This window comes from Scyliorhinus canicula, chromosome 21, assembly GCF_902713615.1.
Source record: "Scyliorhinus canicula chromosome 21, sScyCan1.1, whole genome shotgun sequence".
In the NCBI taxonomy this organism is placed as follows: Eukaryota; Metazoa; Chordata; class Chondrichthyes; order Carcharhiniformes; family Scyliorhinidae; genus Scyliorhinus; species Scyliorhinus canicula.
In genome coordinates this window covers 16,397,208-16,421,409 of record NC_052166.1, presented here as the reverse complement: position 1 = coordinate 16,421,409, position 24,202 = coordinate 16,397,208, and the positions used below count along the sequence as shown (strand labels likewise).

The following is a 24,202-nucleotide window of genomic DNA, read 5'->3' as shown; positions in this document are numbered from 1 at the left end:
TCCCAGGTTCGATTCCTGGCTGGGTCACTGTCTGTGTGGAGTCTGCACGTCCTCCCCCTGTGTGCGTGGGTTTCCTCCGGGTGCTCCAGTTTCCTCCCACAGTCCAAAGATGTGCGGGTTAGGTGGATTGGCCATGCTAAATTGCCCGTAGTGTCCTAATAAAAGTAGGGTTAAGGGGGAGGTTTTTGGGTTACGGGTATAGGGTGGATACGTGGGTTTGAGTAGGGTGATCATGGCTCGGCACAACATTGAGGGCCGAAGGGCCAGTTCTGTGCTGTACTGTTCTATGTTCTATGTTCCCCATATCCCCTTCCCCATATCCTCTTCCCCCATATGCCCCTCCCCATATCCCCTTCCCTTATGACCCCCTTCCCCCATATTCCCCCTCCCCCATATTCCCCCTTCTCCCATATCCTCCCTTTCCCCAGTCCCCTTAACCACCCTTCCCCATATCCCCCTTCCCCCATATCCCCTTCCCTATAGCCCCTTCCCCCATATCCCCCTTCCCTCATATCCCCTTCCCTCATATCCCCCCTTCCCCATATCCCCCTTCCCCCATATCCCTGTCCCCATATCCCCTTCCCTCATATCCCCTTTCCCTTATGACCCCTTCCCCATTTCCCCCTCCCCAAATCTCCCCCTTCCCCCATATCCCCCTTCCCCATATCCCCTCCCCCATATCCCCCTTCCCCCATACCACCCTTCTCCCATATCCCCTTCCCCATATCCCCTTCCCCTTATCCTTTTCCCCATATTCCCTTCCCCATATCCCCTTCCCCCATATCCCCCCTTCCCCCATATCCCCTTCCCCATATCCCTTCCCCATATCCCCTTCCCCATATCCCCCTTCCCCCATATCCCCCCTTCCCGCATATCCCCCTTCCCCATATCCCCTTCCCCATATCCCCCTTCCCTCATATCCCCTCCCCATATCCCCCTTCCCTCATATCCCCTTTCCCTTATGACCCCCTTCCCCCATGTTCCCACTTCTCCATATGCTCCCTTCCCCCATATTCCCCATTCCCCTTAACCACCCTTCCCCATATCTCCCGTCCCCATATCCCCCTTCCCCATATCCCATTTCCTCATATCCCCCTTCCCTCATATCCCCCTGCCCCCATATCCCCTTCACCCATATGCCTCTCCCCATATCCCCTTCCCTCATATTCCCTTTCCCTTATGACCCCCTTCCCCCATATTCCCCCTCCCCATATGCTCCCTTCCCCCATATCGCCTTCCCCATATCCCCTTCCCCATATCCCAATTTCCCCCTCCCCATATCTCCCCCTTCCCCCATATCCCCGTCCCCATATCCCCCTTCCCCATATTCCCCTTCCCCTATACCCCCTTCCCCATATCACCTTCCCCCATATTCCCCCTTCCCCTGTACCCCCTTCTCCCATATTCCCCTTCCCCATAATCCCCCGATATCCCTCTTGCGCCATATCCCCCTTCCCCCATATCCCCCTCCCCTTTCCCATATCCTCCTTTCCCCCATATCCACCCTTCCCCCATATTCCCCCTTCCCCATACCCTCCCTTCCCCATATCCCCTTTTCCCCATAACCCCCTCCCCTTCCCTATATCCCGCTTCCCCATACCCTCCCTTCCCCATATCCCCCTCCCCCCATATCCCCCTTCCCCGATATCCCCTTTCCCCGATATCCCCTTCCCCATATCCCCATGCCCCCATCTCCCATATCCCCCTCCCCATATCCCCCTTCCCCTATATCCCCTTCCCCATAACCCCATGCCCCCATATCCCCCTTCCCATATCCCCCCTCCCCCATATCCCCCCTTCCCCCATATCCCCTTCCCCATATCCCCTTCCCCATATTCCCCCCTTCCCCCATATCCCCTTCCCCATATCCCCTTCCTCATATCCCCTTCCCCATATCCCCTTCCCCATATCCCCTTCCCCGTATCCCCCTTTCCCATATCCCCTTCCCTCATATCCCCTCCCCATATCCCCCTTCCCTCATATCCCCTTTCCCTTATGACCCCCTTCACCCATATTCCCCCTCCCCCATATTCCCCCTTCTCCCATAATCCCCTTTCCCTTTTGACCCCCTTCCCCCATGTTCCCCCTTCCCCATATGCTCCCTTCCCCATATTCCCCATTCCCCTTAACCACCCTTCCCCATATCCCCCTTCCCCATATCCCCTTCCCCATATCCCCCTTCCCCATATCCCCCTTCCCCATATCCCATTTCCTCATGACCCCCTTCCCTCATATCCCCCTGCCCCCATATCCCCTTCACCCATATGCCTCTCCCCATATCCCCCTTCCCTCATATTCCTTTTCCCTTATGACCCCCTTCCCCCATATTCCCCCTCCCCATATGCTCCCTTCCCCCATATCCCCTTCCCCATATCCCCTTCCCCATATCCCAATTTCCCCCTCCCCATATCTCCCCCTTCCCCCATATCCCCGTCCCCATATCCCCCTTCCCCATATTCCCCTTCCCCTATACCCCCTTCCCCATATCCCCTTCCCCCATATTCCCCCTTCCCCTGTACCCCCTTCTCCCATATTCCCCTTCCCATAATCCCCCTGATATCCCTCTTGCCCCATATCCCCCTTCCCCCATATCCCCCTCCCCTTTCCCATATCCTCCCTTCCCCCATATCCACCCTTCCCCCATATTCCCCCCTTCCCCATACCCTCCTTTCCCCATATCCCCTATTCCCCATAACCCCCTCCCTTTCCCTATATCCCGCTTCCCCATACCCTCCCTTCCCCATATCCCCCTCCCCCCATAACCCCCTCCCCTTCCCCCATATCCCCACTTTCCCCATACCCTCCCCCATATCCCCCCTTCCCCCATATCACCCCTCCCCCATATCCGGAGGCGCGCGCTGCGATTTACGATGACGGATATTTGTGGGGGCCAGAGAATATCGTGAGGTAGCCGGGCAGGATTTACACCGGCGCCCGATGATTCTCGACCCGCTTGGGGGGGGGGGGGGGGTCCGGAGAATCCCGCCCCACGATCTCTCTTCCAGCTCCACTCCTCACTTCTGCTCCAAGCTTTTTGCCTTCATGAATGCCTCAGCCACCTCCATCATTTCAAAACAAAAATCTTTGGCATTGTACGTCACCCTCAGCTTTGCAGGGTGTACCATACCAAATCACACCTTCTTGTTGGACATTGCCATCTGATCTCGGCTGAACGCTGCTCGTCTCTTTGCCAATTCCACCGTCAAGTCCTGGTAAATCCGTACTCTTGCACCATCCCACTGCACCTCCCACTTGTGCTTCGTCCAGTTCAACACCTTCTCCTTCATGGGAGAGATCAGCATTGATCTTATATTTAATTGGATGTCTCAAAGGACTCAATGTTCTTGCTTTCTAATGTTTCCAAGTTGACTCTGGAAGTATTTCAAATCAAATCAAATCTAAATCAGAGGCATCGGGGACCGATACACAAACGGAAAATGCAGGAAATATTTAGCAGGTCAGACAGCACCTATTCAGAGGGTTACAGAGCTAATCTTTCAAATCTGAACAGTTACGATGAAAGATCACTCACCTGATGAAGGAGCTGTGCTCCGAAAGCTAGTGATTCCAAATAAACCTGTTGGATTTTAACCTGGTGTTGTAAGGCTTCTTAACATGATGAAAGATGGTTAACCTCAACATTAACTCTGTTTCTTTCTCCACAGATACTTAGAACATAGAATTTACAGTGCAGAAGGAGGCCATTTGGCCCATTGAGTCTGCACCGGCCCTTGGAAAGAGCACCCAACTTAAGCCCTCACTTCCACCCTATCCCCATAACCCAGTAACCCCTCCTAACTTTTTTAGACACTAAGGGGCAATTTAGCATGGCCAATCCACCTAGCCCGCACATCTTTGGACTGTGGGAGTAAACCAGAGCACCCGGAGGAAACCCACGCTCACACGGGGAGAACATGCAGATTCCGCACAGTCACCCGAGGCCAGACTTACCGAGCATTTGCAGTATTTGGCTGTTGTTTGGTCCCTGAACATTGTCAGTCACAGACTCATTCTCAGACACTAGAAAACGTGTTCGAACTGTTACCAATAGATCAGCCAGTAACATTTGAGCTTTATGCAGCACAGAACTCATTTTGCCAAAATCTAATTCACATTTAGCACAGCTTAACATCTCAAGTTGTTTCAAAGAAGTTCAATCAGAGGAAAACGGACAGCAAGCCAAAGGACGCTAACAGTGGAACAAAGTAAAAGGGTGAAAACAAGAGGCTGGAGTCAAAGGAATACATTTTTTTGAAAAATGGGAGAAAGCAACAAAATGCAATGGTTTAAACGCAAATATGAACATTTAAATGTGAGGTTCAAGGTGAGGGATCCAATGTAGATCAGGAAGCACAAAGTCAATGGGTGAATGGAACAGGAGGATGTAGGTAGCAGAGTTGTGGATGAGCTGAGGTTTGTGAAGGGTGCAAAACGGCAGGATAGTTGTCTGTAGGTAACAGGGCTTGGAACCACAGCAAAGATACAGCACAGAAGGAGGCCATTCGGTATTATCCCGAATGGGACTTACAGGGTGGGAATGATTATCTTCCCTGTGGCTTTCGCTGAGTATGAGTTTTCCTGCTGAGGGGCGGGGGAACTCTATTTGCCTTTGTATAAAAGGTCAGCCAGTATGATGCCAACCAGAGAAGGAACACAGTAGGGATCTATCGGGTGATGTAAATAAACCTAAGTTCTTTATTTTACTTGGTCCTTATTAAACATTCGTCCCATCTTGTCCATGAGGATATCCAGGTGACCTTTCTAATCCCACCTTCCTGCACCCGGCCTTGTAGCTCAGAGCACTTAAGATGCAGATTCTGCCCCCACCACTAACTCAGGCAGCGAACTCCAGCCTCCAGCACCCTCTGTGTAAAAAAAGATCCTTCCTCATGTCCCCTCTATATCTTTTGCCACTTATCTTGAATCTATGACCCCTAGTTCTAGAATTCTCCGCCATGGGAACATTTTTAAATCCTGTCCACTCTATCTCCTCCCCTCATAATTTTGTACACCTCAATTAAGTCATCCCTCAGCCTTTGGGAAAATAACCCCAACCTATCCAATCTCTCCTCGTTGCGACACTTTTCCAGCCTTGGCAACATTCTTGTCAACCTCCAGAGCAGTTACGTCCTTCCTGTAATGTGGTGACCAGAACTGCACACAAAACTGTTGTGGCCTCACCAGTGTTTTATACAATTCTAACATTATATCCTTACTTTTATATTCTATACCTCTGCCAATGGATTACGTTTTAGGCAAATGATAATCTGAGGAAGGTTCAGAGACAGGCAATGGTACGAGAGCTGATGGAGTGGATTTGGACTGTAATATGGACTCGGGACAGGTCAGTTGTGGTTCTCAACAGCTCCTCAATGCAGCTGAAAATCTGAAATCTAACCAGAAATGTCTGGAAATGCGCAGCAGGTAGGGCAGCATTGATGTAACCATTCATTGTTGAAGAGCTTCTTATTTCATTCCCCTGTTCAGATGCTTCTATTCACAGTCTGAGAGTGTGACTTACCCAGGTATATAATGTGGTTCTGGGGTGAAGAGAATCAGTTTCTGAATATCCATCCTCTTTGATGCAGGTGTGTTGCTATTTGTCGGGTGTTCAGGAGTCTCAGGGCTTTCATACTGTCAGTGTTAAGCAGTTACTTAGCAACCAGCTTATATGTCCTCATGACAACAGCATTGGCACCCCTGCCAGTCAACAGTCCTCAACCTGTTGATTGATGCTGAGACGATCTTTGGGCGTCAGGACGTTGCCCGATAGCAAACATGATGGGCTCATCGATTCCATTCCGGTCTCACTGGCCAAAGGTACTGGTAGATAACAATGGCCATATCCTCGGCCCACCACACGATGGAGGCAATTCAATATCCCGTAAGCCTGCCTATCGCAGGCGGGCCCCCCTTCACCCACCACGGCACTACTGTTTTAAAGAGAAATATATTCCTCATGGCAGCCAAGCTTTTCAATCTCTTCTTGCACAGTACCAAGCAAGGACGATGATCCAACCTGGGCTGGAATGTGTAGGGGTTCACATCCCGGCCCCATCGGAGCAGGAAGCATTGGCTCAACTCATGCAAGGAACTGGATCAGCCGGTCAGCCCCAGGGAGCTCAGGCAGACAGCCAGGGAGGCCAAGGAACATCAGAAACCCAGGCGCCTGACAATATTGAGGCAGGTCAAATGGATAGCCAAGGAACTGATGGAGTTTCTCAAGGAGGGATGGCAGTTGGTTCAAAAACTTGTCCAGGATTTAAACCACAATGCCCGTGTGAGTTGAATACTCTGGTCTGTTGCCCATGTAAAGAACTTATGGAACGTGAATTAGCTAGAGCACAGTGTCAAGAAGGCCAGGAGGAAGCAGGTTCAGTGGGCCCATCACCCATTCAACCAGAAGAGGACCTGGGAATCTCTTCCTCTCAACAAGAGGCAGGCACCTCACCTGAACCACCAGAGGATTTGGAAGGGTCTCCTACCACACCTCTAGAGAACTTGGAAACATCTCCAGAACCACCAGAAAACTTGGAAACATCTCCTGAACCGGCAGAGAACTTGGAAATTTCTCCCTCGCAGCAAATGCAGAACTTGGAAACATCTCCAGAAGCACCAGAAAACTTGGAAACATCTCCTGAACTGGTAGAGAACTTGGAACTGTCACCCACAGAGGACGTGGAGAATCTGGAAACATCTCCGGAAGCAGCAGAGAATTTGGAAACGCTTCCCGTTGAACCAATGGAAAACTTGGAAACATCGCCTGAGCCAGTGGAAAACTTGGAGTCATCTCCTGAACCAGCGGAGATCTCTGAAACATCTCCTGAACCATAGGACAACTTTGTGACATCTCCTGAGCCATCAGCGGAGTGATTCATCATTATCAGGTACTCACATATATAACTTGCAGGAAACAAACGCCTCTTAAAAATTAGGAAAATATGTACTTTGACTCACTGTTTGCTTGTGGAATTATGTTGATAGTTTTATGGTGTCATATAAATAGCTTGATTGATTGATATACAGGAATCATTGAGGATTTCCTGGCCCTCACCTGACCTGGCATCAGTACAAGTCAAGGAGAGATATTCAGCATGAAATTGTCTTTTGCTGTGTCTGGCTTCCTCACTCAGTTGAGTTTAAAACATTCCTCCTGCACTAGCCCTCCACACTCTTATAATATTAACTAAAATTCAGTGGCCGAGATGCTCAGGTTCCTGTTGGTAGATAAATCTCCCTTCCTCCATTGAAATGTCTTCTTGCTATTGAAACACTCCTGGCAGCAAAGTATCCACATGAAATGTTGAGCATGATTTAATCAGGTGATGTGCACCTCACAAAGCTCCAACAATTCTTTCAAAGGACTAGTGAGATACCATCACTGCGTGTTGAGCCCATTTGGTCATTCCTGAAAGCAATTTTGAAACATACAGTTCAATTGTCTTATGATATCACATGGAAGGCACTCTGACATCAGAAAGAGAGTCAGATGAATCACAGAGAGCAGCAGATGAGCACTGGGGCAGATGAATTGAGGTGTAAGAAATATCCCATTGGAGTCAGCTTGGTTAGAAATTGCGACTGTGTCTTCTAATATCTATAGGAATATTATAAATAGGAATACCTATTTTAGAACAATATATTGCAGAACCAAAAAGGAAAAGGACTATTTTAGATTTCACATTGCGTCATTGGATAACATTAATAGATAATCTGATGCTAAAGGATCTTTAGGAGCGATCATAATGTGATAGAATTTTATAAGTGCCTGAGTGGTGTGATTAAGCTCAAATCCTTAATTTATGCAAAGTCAATATGGAGGTATGAAGGGTGAACTGTCTAAGGTATGTTAGAAAATCAGGTTAAAAGATTTGGTGCTGGGTAAGAACGTAAAAGCATTAAAACCAATTATAATTCTCAATGAGCCTTTGCGGAATAAAATCCCATTGGAAAAGTACAACGCTGGCTAATGGGAGAAGTGAGGCTAGTATTAGACAAAATAAAATGAAGATATAGTGTTGCCAAAAGGATGAATGATTTTGAGGGTTGGAAGGACTTCAAAACATCAGCTGAAGATGAGCAAGAAATAATAAAGAGGAGAAAGTAGAATATGGGTTTATTTTGGCAAGAGAGGTAAAGAATGGAAAGAGAACATGTATGCAAAAAAGAAGAGGTCAGTATTAGCTATGAGGAAAGATTAAATAAACTGGGATTGTTCTCCCTAGAGAGACAGAGGCGACCTGATAAAGTTTATAAAATTATGAGGGATAGATAGGGTGAACAGTTGGAGGCTTTTTCCCAGGGTCAAAATGACAATTACAAGTGGGCACAAGTTCAAGGTAAGAGGGGATAGGTTCAGTGGAGATGTGCGGGGGAAATTTTTACATAGAGGGTGGTGGTGGCTTGGAATGCACGGCCAAGTGAGGTGGTTGAGGCAGATACGTTAGCGACCTTTAAGACTTATCTGGATAGACACATGAACAGACAGCGTACAGAAGGGTCCAGGTGTTTGGTCTAGATAGGACATGTGATCGGCACAGGCTTGGAGGGCCGAAGGGCCTGTTCCTGTGCTGTATTGTTCTTTGTTCTTTGTTAAGAGTCATTCATGAGCCTGTCATGGGCATTTTAGAGACAGAGACAGCGGAAATGATAATGAAATGGCACCAACCAAATATTTTGTGTCTCTCTTCACATTTGAAAACAAAATAACTTGGGGAACTCGAGTCCGAAGAGAATGAAGAACTTAAAGTAATTGATTTTAATCGTCATTTTCTCATACAGAACTTGCATATTGCTGAAAAAGATATTTTTGTCACAGTTCTTTGTCCTGCTCCCATCGGAACATTTGCAAGAATACAATGCAAGGGAAATCGACCAATTTATACTGAATCAGAAGAGAGTGCTGATTGGTTGCCATGGTGGAGACTGGCTTCTGGTTCCGTGTCTTCTCTCCCTTTCTCCTTCCTTGAAAGTGGGAATGGAGTGGGATTGAACTGTCAGTCGCCATCAACCAGCGCATTATCCATGGCAACACCTCTGCCAATCAGAGCCCACTTGCCAACCAATCAGCGCTTTCTTCTCATTTAGTATAAATTTGTTGTTTTCTATCACATTGTATTCTTACAAATGACCTGATGAGTGCAAGATGAAAAGCTTCAATAGAAAGTCACTTTTCTCAGCATGAGAAGGGTACTGGCGATATTGATGGAACTAAAGACTAACAGATTCCTTAGTTCTGTAGGCCTGCAGTCCAAGACATTATTATTTTTTTTTTAATTTAGATTACCCAATTATTTTTTCCAATTAAGGGGCCAATCCACCTACCCTGCACATTTTTGGGTTGTGGGGGCAAAACCCACGCAGACACGGGGAGAATGTGCAAACTCCACACGGACAGTGACCCAGAGCCGGGATTGAACCTGGGACCTCAGCGCCGTGAGGCGGTTGTGCTAACCACTAGGCCACCGTGCTGCCCACTTGTCCAAGACATTATGAATGGTAACTGCAGAGGTGCATTGGTTTTGACTTTCTACTTTTCCATAGATTCTAGATCGAGTGTGTAGATGAGGGTAGTGAAGTTGATGCCATTTATATGGATTTCAGCAAAGCCTTTGTGAAGGTTCCACATTGGAGACTATACAGAAGGTAAAGGCACATGGGATCCAGGGTAACTTGGTAAATTGGATCCAAAACTGGCTTAGTGGTAGGAAACAGAGGGTGGTGATAGAAGGTAGTCTGCGTGACTGGAGGCCGCTGTCCAGTGGTGTACCACAGGGACCAGAGCTAGATTCCTTTTATTTTTAAATTATTTTTATTCAGACTTTTATCAAAACAACATTTTTTACATGACCATTAACAACATTTAACAAAACAAGGTGAACGTTAACATTATATAGAGAAATAAAACAAGAATATGTAACATTCCCCCCACCCCCCCCCCCCCCCTCCCCCCCCACCGGATTGCTGCTGCTGCTGACATTTAATGCTCTCCTAGAAAGTCGAGGAAGGGCTGCCACCTCTGAGAGAACCCCGCCATGGACCCTCTCAAGGCAAACTTTATTTTCCCCAGACTGAGAAACCTGGCCATGTCACCAACGCAGGTCTCCACACTCAGGGGTTTCGAGTCCCTCCACATTAAAAGGCTACTAGGGAGGCAAAGGCCAATACGTCGGCCTCTTTTGCTTCCTGACCTCCCGGATCGTCTGTCACACCAAAGATCGCTATCTCTGGACTCGGCACCACCCGCGTGTTTAAGATCTTGGTAAGAAGTCTTACAACAGCAGGTTAAAGTCCAACAGGTTTGTTTTAAACACTAGCTTTCGGAGCGCTGCTCCTTCCTCAGGTGAATGAGCAGTGCTCCGAAAGCTCGTGTTTGAAACAAACCTGTTGGACTTTAACCTGGTGTAAGACTTCTTACTGTGCCCACCCCAGTCCAACGCCCGCATCTCCACATCAGGTTTAAGATCTTGGACATTGCCTTAGCAAATCCCTGCCAGAATCCTTTGAGAGCTGGACATGCCCAGGACATGATTCGCTGGGCTTCCCGCACATCTCGCACATCTATCCTCAACCCCAAAGAACTTGCTCATTCTCGCTGGCATCATGTGCGCCCGGTGGACCACCTTAAACTGTATTAAGCTAAACCTGGCACATGATGAAGACGAATTAACCCTGTTTAGGGCATCCGCCCACAGGCCCGCTTCCAGCTCCCCGCCTAGTTCCTCCTCCCACTTGCCCTTAAGTTCCCCCACTGGGGCTTCCTCCGCCTGCTGTAGTTCTTGGTAGATGTCCGACACCTTCCCCTCCCCTACCCAGGTGCCAGAGACCATCCTATCCTGTATCCTACGTGGGGGTAGCCACGGAAATGTCACCAGCTGTTTTTTTAGAAAGGCGCATATCTGAAGGTATCTGAAGGCATTTCCAGGGGGCAGATTAAATTTCTCCTCCAGCGCTTTCAAGCTGGGAAAAGTCCCGTCTATGAACAGGTCCCCCATCCTTTTAATGCCTGCCCTATGCCAGCTTTGAAATCCTCCGTCTATCTTGCCCAGGACAAATCTATGATTGTTGCGTATCGGGGTCCAAACTGAGGCTCCCTCCACCCCCCTGTGTCTTCTCCACTGACCCCAGATCCTCAATGCCGCCGCCACCACCGGACTTGAGGAGTAGCGGGCCGGCGAGAACGGCAGAGAATACCTAAGCTGGTGCCTTTGCATGAGGCCGCCTCTAACCGCGCCCACGTCGACCCCTCCCCCAGTACCCATTTCCTAATCATGGCTATATGAGCCGCCCAGTAGTAGCTGCAAAAATTTGGCAGCGCCAGGCCCTCCCCCAAACCCACTCCCACCCCGACTGCGCTCCAGGTACAGTCTCTTTACTCGTGGGGTCTTATTTGCCCATACAAATCCCGAAATGATCTTGTTCACCCGCTTAAAGAAGGACTTGGGCATGAAGATGGGAAGGCATTGGAAACGAACAGAAATCTGGGGAGAACCGTCATCTTAATGGTCTGCACCCTCCCAGCTCGAGAAAGCAGGAGCATGTCCCACCTTTTAAAGTCCCCCTCCATCTGCTCTACCAGCTGGGATAAATTAAGCTTCTGGAGGGCATCCCAGTTTCGAGCCGCCTGTATACCTAGGTACTTAAAGCTCTTCTCTACCATCTTAAGTGGCAGCTCTCCCAGTCTCTTCTCCTGCCCCTTAGCTGTGATCACGAACATCTCGCTTTTCTTCTCGTTTAATTTGTACCATGAATAAATTACCGAATTCCCTCAGAATCTGCATGACCTCCCCCATCCCCTCTAGTGGGTCCGAAATGTACAGGAACAGATCCTCCGCATAGAGCGAGAGGTGATGCTCCTCCCCCTCCCCGAACCAACCCCTGCCAGTTCTTTGAAGCCCGCAGCGCTATAGCTCTATTGCAAGGTTGAATAGTAACGGGGAGAGGGGGCACCCCGCCTCGTCCCTCGGTGAAACCTAAAATACTCCGACCTCACCCTGTTCATGCATACACTTGCTACGGGGGCCTGATATAATAGTTGGACCCATCCTATGAATCCCTCACCGAATCCAAACCTTCTTAGCGTTTTCCATAGGTACTCCCATTCCACCCGGTCAAATGCTTTCTCTGCATCCATCGCAGCCACTACTTCTGCGTCCCCTCCTTCTGAGGGCATCATAATAATGTTTAGGAGCCTCCGTACATTGGAGTTCAATTGCCTGCCCTTAATGAAGCCTGTCTGATCCTCCCCTACCACCCCAGGAACACAGTACTCAATCCTAGCGGCCAAAATCTTGGCCAGCAATTTGGTGTCTACGTTCAAGAGCGATATCGGTCCCTCTCTCTTTAGCCTCGTTAAAGGTCCTTAGCAGGAGTGGACTCAACAATTCCGAAAATATCTTGTAGAATTCTACAGAATAGCCATCTGGCCCCGGGGCCTTGCCCGAATGCATACTCTCTAGGCCCTTAGCAATCTCCTCCAACTCTATCAGGGCTCCCAGTCCCTCCACCAGATCCTCTTCCACCTTTGGAAACCTCAATTGGTCCATGAATTGCTTCACCCCTTCCCCTCCCGTCAGGGGTTCTGACCCTTGGGATTAACGCCCTGCTCACAACAAAAAAATCTATAAGGGAATAAACTTTGTGGACGTGGGAAAAAATAGAGAACTCCTTCGCCCTCGGCCGAGCGAATCTCCACGGGTCTACACCCCCCCACCTGTTCCATGAAACCCCTCAGTCCTTTAGCCACTGCCGGTCGCTTTCCTGACCTGGGCTTTGACCGGTCCAATACAGGGTCAATGACTGTGTTGAAATCAACCCCCATGATCAAATTGTGTGAGACTAAGTCCAGAATTTTACCCAGCATGTGTCTCATGAATTCCATGTCATCCCAGTTTGGGGCGAAGACGTTCACTAACACCACCCGGGTCCCCTGCAGCTTTCCACTCACCATTATGTATCTGCCGCCTTTATCAGCCACAATACTCCCAGCCTTGAATGCCACCCGTTTACTGACCAGAATTGCCACCCCTCTGGTCTTTGAAACCAGCCCCGAATGGAACATCTGGCCCACCCACCCCTTTCTCAATCTTGTTTGATCTGCGAGTTTCAGATGCGTCTCCTGTAGCATGGCCACGTCTGCCTTTAACCCCTCTCGGTGCGAGAACACGCGGGCCCTCTTGACCGGCCCATTCAGACCCCTCATATTCCACGTGATCAGCCTGGATGGGGGGGGGGGTTAACCTCCCCCCCGCTGACTAGCCATTGTCGGCCAGCCACAAGCTCGCGTCCCCTGCTTACTCGGCCCCTCCCACTGGAGCCCCCCCCCCCCGACTCTCCATCTGTTCCCCAAAGTTGGCCCCTCTTCTGTCAGCAAAGCAGCATCCCGCCCCCTCCCCCTCCCCCGACAGCCCCAATTCCCCAAGTCAAGCACCAGTTTAACACTAACTCTCCCCCCATTACACTTCCGTGAGTTAGCTGACCCATGCTGACCCCGGACGCTCCCGCCTCTGACTCCGATCATCCTGTTGCCTTGTTGTTCGGACCCCCCCCCCCCCCTTCCTATGGAAAGCCCAATTTAACCGCCTTTACAGCCCCCAAAGACTATTCCCCCCCCCCCTCCCCAGTGAAACAAGAAACAAACAGAGCTAGGTTCCTTATTGTTTGTGATATATATAAACAATTTGGATAAGAATGTGGGGGGTGGGGGGGGGATGAAAAGTAAATTTGCGGATGACAAAAAAATTGGCAGAGTGGTTAATAGTGAGAAAGAAAGTCTTAAGTTGCAGGAAGATATAGATGGGTTGGTCAGACCAAATACATATAGAAGGCTTAAGGAACACTTTATCAGTTGTGGTCTAGATTATAAGAGCGGCGGTTTATGTTGGAGCTGTAGAAAACTCAGTTTAGGCCACAGCTGGAGTATTGTGCGCAGTTCTGGTCGCCTCACTATCGGAAGGAAGAGATTACACTGGAGAGGATGCTCTCCAGTGGGGCTGGTTTAGCACACTGGGCTAAATTGCTGGCTTTTAAAGCAGACCAAGGCAGGCCAGTAGCACGGTTCAATTCCCGTACCAGCCTCCCTGAACAGGCGCCGGAATGTGGAGACTAGGGGCTTTTCACAGTAACTTAATTGAAGCCTACTCGTGACAATAAGTCATTTTCATTTTTCATTTCATGCAGAGGAGATTCACCAGGATGTTGCCTGGGATGGACGTTTCAGCTATGAAGAGAGGCTAGTGTTTTTTTCTTTAGAGGAGAGAAGGTTGAGGGAGGAACAGATTGAGGTTTTTAAGGTTATAAGGGGGACGGACAGGGTGGATTGGAAGCAGCTTTTTCCCTTAGTTGAACGGTCAATAACAAGGAGGCATACTTTTAAGGTGAGGGCAGGATGTTTAAAGAGGACTTCAGGAAAGATTCTTTCATTCAGAGTGGTGGGAGTCTGGAATGCACTGCCTGGGACGGTAGTAGAGGTGGGAAACATCACAACATTTAAAAAGTACATGGAAAGCGCTTGAAATGTCAGAACATTCAAGGCTATGGACCAAGTGATGAAAAGTGGGATTAGTGTAGATTTAGTTTAGTTTTGTTGGTGCAAACCCAGTGGGCCAAAGGACCTGTTCTGTGCCGTCTGACTCGCTAACTAAGCCTCTATGGCCACATCCACTGGTTCGCCCTTACCTGTTCTGCCAGTTACGTCCTCAACAACTCCAGTTGTTTTATCTAACATGATTTCTCATTCATAAATTGAAAGATTAGCAGCAGTTGTAGAGATGTAATAATAGTTCTAGAGATGTAGAGGAAAGGATGGCGAAGATGATTCTGGAAAAGAGCGAAAGTAACAGGGTAGTTGTTATGGGAGACTTTAACTTTCCTAATATTGACTGGAAAAGATATAGTTCGAGTACATTAGATGGGTCGTTCTTTGTACAATGTGTGCAGGAGGGTTTTCTGACACAATATGTTGACAGGCCAACAAGAGGTGAGGCCACTTTGGATTTGGTTTTGGGTAATGAACCAGGCCAGGTGTTAGATCTGGAGGTAGGTGAACACTTTGGAGACAGTGACCACAATTCGGTGACCTTTACGTTAGTGATGGAAAGGGATAAGTATACCCCGCAGGGCAAGAGTTATAGCTGGGGGAAGGGCAATTATGATGCCATTAGACATGACTTAGGATGTGTTGGTTGGAGAAGTAGGCTGCAAGGGTTGGGCACACTGGATATGTGGAGCTTGTTCAAGGAACAGCTATTGCATGTTCTTGATAAGTACGTACCAGTCAGGCAGGGAGGAAGGGGTCGAGCGAGGGAACCGTGGTTTACCAAAGAAGTGGAATCTCTTGTTAAGAGGAAGAAGGAGGCCTATGTGAAGATGAGGCGTGAAGTTTCAGTTGGGGCGCTTGATAGTTACAAGGAAGCGAGGAAGGATCTAAAGAGAGAGCTGAGACGAGCAAGGAGGGGACATGAGAAGTCTTTGGCAGGTAGGATCAAGGAAAACCCAAAAGCTTTCTATAGGTATGTCAGGAATAAAAGAATGACTAGGGTAAGAGTAGGGCCAGTCAAGGACAGTGGTGGGAAGTTGTGTGTGGAGGCTGAGGAGATAAGCGAGATACTAAATGAATACTTTTCGTCAGTATTCACTCAAGAAAAAGATAATATTGTGGAGGAGAATGCTGAGACCCAGGCTATTAGAATAGATGGCATTGAGGTGTGTAGGGAAGAAGTGTTGGCAATTCTGGACAAGGTGAAAATAGATAAGTCCCCGGGGCCGGATGGGATTTATCCTAGGATTCTCTGGGAAGCCAGGGAAGAGATTGCTGAGCCTTTGGCTTTGATTTTTAGGTCATCATTGGCTACAGGAATAGTGCCAGAGGACTGGAGGATAGCAAATGTGGTCCCTTTGTTCAAGAAGGGGAGTAGAGATAACCCCGGTAACTATAGGCCGGTGAGCCTAACGTCTGTGGTGGGTAAAGTCTTGGAGAGGATTATAAAAGATACGATTTATAATCATCTAGATAGGAATAATATGATTAGGGATAGTCAGCATGGTTTTGTGAAGGGTAGGTCATGCCTCACAAACCTTATCGAGTTCTTTGAGAAGGTGACTGAACAGGTAGATGAGGGTAGAGCAGTTGATGTGGTGTATATGGATTTCAGTAAAGCGTTTGATAAGGTTCCCCACGGTCGGCTATTGCAGAAAATACGGAGGCTGGGGATTGAGGGTGATTTAGAGATGTGGATCAGAAATTGGCTAGTTGAAAGACAGAGAGTGGTAGTTGATGGGAAATGTTCAGAATGGAGTTCAGTTACAAGTGGCGTACCACAAGGATCTGTTCTGGGGCCGTTGCTGTTTGTCATTTTTATAAATGACCTAGAGGAGGGCGCAGAAGGATGGGTGAGTAAATTTGCAGACGACACTAAAGTCGGTGGAGTTGTAGACAGTGCGGAAGGATGTTGCAGGTTACAGAGGGACATAGATAAGCTGCAGAGCTGGGCTGAGAGGTGGCAAATGGAGTTTAATGTGGAGAAGTGTGAGGTGATTCACTTTGGAAAGAATAACAGGAATGCGGAATATTTGGCTAATGGTAAAATTCTTGGTAGTGTGGATGAGCAGAGGGATCTCGGTGTCCATGTACATAGATCCCTGAAAGTTGCCACCCAGGTTGATAGGGTTGTGAAGAAGGCCTATGGTGTGTTGGCCTTTATTGGTAGAGAAATTGAGTTCCGGAGCCATGAGGTCATGATGCAGCTGTACCAAACTCTGGTACGGCCGCATTTGGAGTATTGCGTACAGTTCTGGTCGCCTCATTATAGGAAGGACGTGGAAGCTTTGGAACGGGTGCAGAGGAGATTTACCAGGATGTTGCCTGGTATGGAGGGAAAATCTTATGAGGAAAGGCTGATGGACTTGAGGTTGTTTTCGTTAGAGAGAAGAAGGTTAAGAGGTGACTTAATAGAGGCATACAAAATGATCAGAGGGTTAGATAGGGTGGACAGCGAGAGCCTTCTCCCGCGGATGGAGGTGGCTAGCACGAGGGGACATAGCCTTAAATTGAGGGGTAATAGATATAGGACAGAGGTCAGAGGTGGGTTTTTTACGCAAAGAGTGGTGAGGCCGTGGAATGCCCTACCTGCAACAGTAGTGAACTCGCCAACATTGAGGGCATTAAAAAATTTATTGGATAAGCATATGGATGATAAGGGCATAGTGTAGGTTAGATGGCCTTTAGTTTTTTTTTTCCATGTCGGTGCAACATCGAGGGCCGAAGGGCCTGTACTGCGCTGTATCGTTCTATGTTAAGTTGTGTCCCCTCAGTTCCAAAGGATAAGTCCTGCACAAGAGGATGATATCCCCAACCTTGTCCCCATCTCACTGTCATTTAATTTCTTATTAATATGGCACAGTAAGAAGTCTTACAACACCAGGTTAAAGTCCAACAGGTTTGTTTCAAATCACTAGCTTTCGGAGCACTGCTCCTTCCTCAGGTGAATGAAGAGGTATGTTCCAGAAACATATATATATATATAGACAAAGTCAAAGATGCCAGACAATGCTTTGAATGCGAGTATTTGCAGGGAATTAAGTCTTTACAGATCCAGAGAGAGGGGTAATCCCAGGTTAAAGAGATGGTGGGGGATGAATGTAATGCGACATGAATCCAAGATCTCGGTTGAGGTCGTACTCATGTGTGCGGAACTTGGCCCACACCCCACTACTTGTCTTCAAACAACCCCGCAACCTCAAACAAACCATTGTCTGCAGCAAACTACCCAGACTTCAGAACAGAGACCACGACACCACACAACCCTGCCATGGCAACCTCTGCAAGATGTGCCAGAGCATCGATATGGGTACCACCATGTACGCAGTACATACTCGTGCGATTCGGCCAATATTGACTACTTCATACGCTGCAGGAAAAGATGTCCCGAAGCGTGGTACATTGGCGAGACCATGCAGACGCTGCGATAACAGATGAACGGACATCACGTGACAATCGCCAGGCAGGAATGTTCCCTTCCAGTCGGGGAACACTTCAGCAGTCAAGGGCATTCAGTCTCTGATCTTCGAGTAAGCGTTCTACAAGACGGCCTTCAAGAAGCGCAACAACGCAAAATCGCCGAACAGAAACTTATAGCCAAGTTCTGCACACATGAGAAGGACCCATTTAACCCAACTCTCTGCTTTCTGTCAGTCAGCTCATCCTCAATCCAATCTAGTATTCTACCCACAACCCCCTGCGGTCTCACTTTCTGGATGAATCTTTTATGCAGCACCTTGTCAAATGCCTTCTGGAAGTGTAGATATACCACATCCACAGGTTCCCCATTATCCACCTTGTTGGTTAGGTTCTCAAAGAACTCAAGCAAGTTTGTCAAGCAGGACTTACTGTTCGTAAAACCATGCGGAAAATGGTGGATTGAGTTTTGTCTTTCCAAATGTTCAGTCATCTCCGCCTTAATGATTGATTCCAGCAACTTCCCAACCACAGAGGTCAAGTTAACCGGCCTATAGTTTCCTACTTTATGCCTCTCTCCCTTTTTGAAGAGGGGAGGTCATTAGCGTGTTTCGAATCCGGGATGCTTCCAGAATCCAGGGAATTCTGAAATATCCTAACCAATGCATCCACGATCTCTGCTGCCAACTCCTTTAAAACCTTAGGGTGCAGGCCATCAGGTCCTGGAGACTTGTCTGCCTTTACTTATCTGCTTATCTAGGATTTACTCCAGAATACTGAGGGAAGCATGGGAGGAAATTGCTGGGGCCTTGCCTGACATCATTGGCTACAGGTGAGATCCCACAGGACTGGAGAATAGCTAATGTGGTACTGCTGTTTAAGAAAGGTAGCAGGGATAATCCTGGAAACTATAGGCCGGTGAGTCTCACGTCGGTAGTAGGTAAATTATTCGAGAGAATTTTCAGGGACAGAATTTATACCCATTTGGAAACAAATGGACTCAATGGCGATAGACAGCATGGTTTTGTGAAGGGGAGGTTGTGCCTCACTAACTTGATTGAGTTTTTTGAGGAGGTGACAAAGATGATTGATGAGGGGAGGGTAGTGGATGTTGTTTACATGGACTTCAGTAAAGCCTTTGACAAGGTGCCTCATGGCTGACGTGTACAAAAGGTGAAGTCACAAGGGATCAGAGATGAGGTGGTAAGATGGATACATAACTGACTCAGTCACAGAAAGCAACGGGTTGCAGTAGAAGTGTTTGTTTCTGAATGGAAGGTTGTGACAAGTGGTGTTCCACACGGAGCTATGCTGGGGCCTCTGTCTGTAGTATACATAAACAATTTGGAAGAAAATGTAGCTGGTTTGATTAGTAAGTTTGTGAATGACACCAAGGTTGGTGGAGTGGCAGATAGTATTGAGGATTGTCTGAAGATACAGCAGAACACAGATAGAACATAGAACATAGAACAGTACAGCACAGAACAGGCCCTTCGGCCCTCGATGTTGTGCCGAACAATGATCACCCTACTTTAAACCCACGTAACCCGTATACCATTAACCCAACAATCCCCCCCATTAACCTTACACTACGGGCAATTTAGCATGGCCAATCCACCTAACCCGCACATCTTTGGACTGTGGGAGGAAACCGGAGCACCCGGAGGAAACCCACGCACACACGGGGAGGACGTGCAGACTCCGCACAGACAGTGACCCAGCCGGGAATCGAACCTGGGACCCTGGAGCTGTGAAGCATTGATGCTAACCACCATGCTACCGTGAGGCCCCAAGATAGGTTGGAGACTTGGGCAGAGAAATGACAAATGGAGTTTAATCTGGACAAATGTGAGGTAATGCATTTTGGTAGGTCTAACATAGAGGGGAAATATACAGTAAATGGCAAAACTCTTAGGAATATAGAAAATCAGAGAGATCTGGACGTGCAGGTCCACAGACCTTTGAAGGTGGCAACACAAGTGCCACAGAAGGCTTGCCTTCATTGGAAGGGGCATCGAGTATAAAAACTGGCAAGTCATGCTACAATTGTATAGAACCTTGGTAAGGCCCCACTTGGAATATTGCACACAATTCGGGTCGCCACACTACCAGAAGGATCTGAAGGCTTTGGAGAGGGTGCAGAGGAGGTTTACCAGGATGTTTCCTGGTCAGGAGGGTGTTAGCTATGTGGAGAGGCTGGATAGACTCTGACTGTTTTCATTGGAAATACGGAGGTTGAGGGATGGCCTGATCGAGGTCTACAAGATTATGAGGGGCATGGAGAGAGTGGATGGGCAGGCACTCTTTCCCAGGGTGGAGGGGTCAGTCACCAGGGGGCATAGGTTTAAGTTCTGTGGGGCAAAGTTTAGAGGAGACGTGCGAGGCAGGTTTTTTACGCAGAGGGTGGTGAGTGCCTGGAACGCGTTGCCAGGGGAGGTTGTGGATGCAGATACATTAATGGCGTTCAAAAGGCATCTTGACAAACACATGAATAGGATGGGTATAGAGCGATACGGCATGAGGAAGTGCTGAGCGTTTTGGCAAAGGTTGGTATCATGACCGATACAGGCTTGGAGGGCCGAAGGGCCTGTTTCTGTGCTGTATTGTTCTTTGTTATTTGTTCTTTAACCCCATTAGTTTATTCAATACCTTCTCCCTGCTGATGGTTATTTTACCAAGTTCCTCTGTATTAACTGCAGTTCTTGGAAATTTTTTATTACCCTCTACCATGAAGACAGAGGTAAAATATTGGTTCAGTGCCTCCACCATCTATGTTCCCCATTATTACCTCAACAGTATCATCCTCTAAAGGGACAACATGACCCACATGAACCTTTATCCACATGAAGTGAGACAAGTTAAAGGAGAAATTATCGAGTGACTGAACAAGTTCAGCCAGGCGGAGGAGAGTGGTGATGGTGGACGGGAACTGTTCAGGCCTCTGCACGAGGCAGAAGCGGAGGGTCCTCAGAACCTCCTGATGTGGGATGGAGGTGTAGAGGGAGTGCAGCTTGATCGATGTAGACAAATTAGATAACATTGCAACATTCGTAATGACTATTTTGAAATGTCTGTAATGTTTTTTTGACTATGATGTGTTGGGTAAGCTGGGTCTGCGAGGACTGTGTTTCCTGCAGCAGTGAGAGAGACAGGCTTCCAACACTTGAAGAAAAGCAACTCGATTTTATTGAACACTTAACTATCACACATGCTTTAACTGTGGGTTGACACTATGCTGACTTGACTGGAGACCTGAGGCTAACCTGACCAGACTATCTGACTACCACATGGTGTGTGTTCTAGTTGTTGCCCATGAGCTCTGACTGTCTCAGAGTCTGGATCCCGAGAGAACGGGAAAACTAGTGCCCTCTGGCTTTATAGTGGTCGTGTCCTGTCTGGTGATTGGCTGCTGTGTTCTGTGTGTTCACTGGTCATCCTGTGTGTCAATCACTGCCTGTCTGTGCACCATCATATACCTGGATGTATATTATGACAGACTATATTGAAGCACCTCAGAGTGTAACATGATGTATGTGGAGAATTTGAATATTATTGCACTTTGTGTGATGGCCAATTTGAGATGTTTAGAACATAGAACATAGAACAGTACAGCACAGAACAGGCCCTTCGGCCCTCAATGTTGTGCCGAGCAATGATCACCCTACTCAAACCCACGTATCCACCCTATACCCGTAACCCAACAACCCCCCCTTAACCTTGCTTTTTCTAGGACACTACGGGCAATTTAGCATGGCCAATCCACCTAACCCGCACATCTTTGGACTGTGGGAGGAAACCGGAGCACCCGGAGGAAACCCACGCACACACGGGGAGGACGTGCAGACTCCACACAGACAGTGACCCAGCCGGGAATCGAACCTGGGACCCTGGAGCTGTGAAGCATTGATGCTAACCACCATGCTACCCTGCTGCCCTTGAATGTTTGTAATGTTCTTTCTGATATTTTATGAATGGAGTAAATTTTTGCAAAAGCAAAAAGCAGCTTGAACTGACAGCCTTTGAGAGGTGACAGTGCTTTATCTGAAGCACAGCTAGCAGTGCAGTGCAATGAAGCTCAATGTGAATGGAACCTGTAAGATTCACAGTACCCAGTTGCACCTGATTGACATTTTCCAAACTGTAACAAATATTCTCTGTACGCTCTCTTCCAGGAAAACTAACAGGAGGAGCTTCAGGCAAGCTGATCATACCAGGTATAGGGAGAGTGGGAATTATCCATCGTTAACAGTGGCACAGCTTTTGGCAATAAATGTGAGATACAATAAAGGACGTCATCAGCAGGAATGCACTGTCTCCTTTGCTTTTTTCCATTGAGAAATTAACTAGTCTAAAGATGTCGGATTTATCAGTTTAATAGAAGTATTGGAATATTATAGGGACATTGTTAACATATTTTTACAGACTATTATTTATTTAAGGGAATGTGGAAATGTCTTCTTGGGGTCTTTATTGTATGGCTGACACTGATCAGACCACTTGTTCCTTTGGGTTGGTTATTTTATTCATTTTGTAGGAATAATAGCAAAATGGACTATTATTTCAATGGTAAAAAATTGCAGCATGCTGCTGTGCAGAGGGACCTGGGTGTCCTTGTGCATGAATCGCAAAAAGTTGGTTTGCAGGTGCAGCAATTAATTAAGGCGGCAAATGGAATCTTGTCCTTCATTGCGAGAGGGATGGAGTTTAGAAACAGGGAGGTTATGTTGGAGCTGTATAGGGTGCTGGTGAGGCCACACCTGGAGTACTGTTTACAGTTGTGGTTTCCTTACTTGAGAAAGAACGTACCGGCACTGGAGGGGGTGCAGAGGAGATTCCGGATTGAGAGGATTGGCTTATGAGGAGAGACTGAATAGATTGAGATGATACTTATTGGAATTTAGAAGAATGAGGGGGTATCTTATAGAAACATAGAAAATTATGAAGGGAACAGATAGGATAGAAGCAGGTAGGTTGTTTCCACTGGCGGGTGAAACTAGAACAAGGGCCACAGCCTCAAAATAAGGGGGAGCAGATTTAGGACTGAGTTCAAGAGGAACTTTTTCACCTAAAAGGTTGTGAATCGGTGAAATTCCTGCCTAGTGAAGTAGTTGAATGTCTTTAAGGCAAAGATAGATAGTTTTTTGAAGAATAAAGGGATTAAGGGTTATGGTGAGTGGGCAGGTAAGTGGAGCTGAGTCCACAAAACGATCAGCCATGATCTTATTGAATGGCGGAGCAGGCTCGAGGGGCCAGATGGCCTACTCCTGCTCCTAGTTCTTATGTTCTTATTTATTTGTGAGATTTGAGCATCGCTTGCTAGGCCGGAATTTATTGACCATGGCCAAAATTCTCTGGCCGTTTGGATTCCCTGTTCCGGCTGGCAGCGCCCACCCACTAGCAGGTTTCCCAGTGGTGTTGGGGGAGCTTCAATGGGAAATCCCATTGACAAGTGGTGCAGGTAGAGAATCTCACCTCCAGCGAATGGCACGGCTGGGGCACTGGGGAATCCAGCCCTGTCTCTAATTGGCTGGAAAGGTGGTGCTAAGTCACCTTTGTGACACCACACTAAGGGAGGTGGGGGATGAGTTCCAGGAATTTGAGCCAATGACGGTGCCGAAACAGTGACATAGTTCTAAATCAGGATGGTGAGCAACTTGGAGGGGAAATTTCAGATGGTGATGTTCCCCTTTACCTACTGCTCCCCTTATTCCTCTGGGTGAAAGACGTCACAGGTAATAATAATAATAATCTTTATTGTCACAAGTAGGCTTACATTAACACTGCAATGAAGTTACTGTGAAAAGCTCCTTGTCGGCACATTTCAGCGCCTGTTCGGGTACACGGAGGGAGAATTCAGAATGTCTAAATGACCTAACAGCACGTTTTTCGGGACTTGTGGGAGGAAACAGGAGCACCCGGAGGAAACCCACGCAGACACGGGGAGAACGTGCAGACCCCGCAGACAGTGACCCAAGCCGGGAATCGAACCTGGAAACCTGGTGCTATGAAGCCATAGTGCTAACCACTGTGCTACCGTGCTGTTTGGCTAAGTAAAAATTTGCAATGCATCCATGGTGCTGGATGCTTTGAAAGGGGCGCCCCGATCTCGCTTTCCCGAGGTTGCGGCTTTTTCTGGTGTAACCCAGCAAGCGTGAAGGCATGGTTCACGCCTCCTGATTTCTAACCTTATGCTGCAATTTCCTCAGCAATTTTCTTGTTGAGTTGAGATTTCTCATCGTCATTGTTTGG

At 47.9% G+C, this 24,202-nt stretch overlaps 2 protein-coding genes across 2 annotated transcripts in view; one reads left to right on the top strand and one right to left on the bottom strand.

Annotated features, from left to right (window-relative positions):
- Positions 1–5,696, bottom strand: part of LOC119955399 (protein FAM166A-like) — a 46,839-nt gene extending 41,143 nt beyond the window's left edge. The window contains exon 1 of the mRNA XM_038781466.1: positions 5,522–5,696. Within this exon, the coding sequence (XP_038637394.1) occupies positions 5,522–5,574 (53 nt within the window). The 5' untranslated portion in view covers positions 5,575–5,696. The remainder of the gene's footprint in view (positions 1–5,521) is intronic.
- LOC119955398 lies at positions 5,696–22,258 on the top strand. The gene is made up of 2 exons (XM_038781465.1): positions 5,696–6,887; positions 22,126–22,258. The coding sequence occupies exon 1, from the start codon at positions 5,779–5,781 to the stop codon at positions 6,832–6,834; it is 1,056 nt and encodes a 351-aa protein (XP_038637393.1). The 5' UTR covers positions 5,696–5,778; the 3' UTR covers positions 6,835–6,887; positions 22,126–22,258.
- The last annotated feature ends 1,944 nt before the right edge of the window (positions 22,259–24,202 follow it).

Excerpts from the sequence above, each read along its gene's own strand:
- LOC119955398 (XM_038781465.1), top strand. The coding sequence starts at position 5,779 with ATGATGGGCTCATCGATTCCATTCCGGTCTCACTGGCCAAAGGTACTG.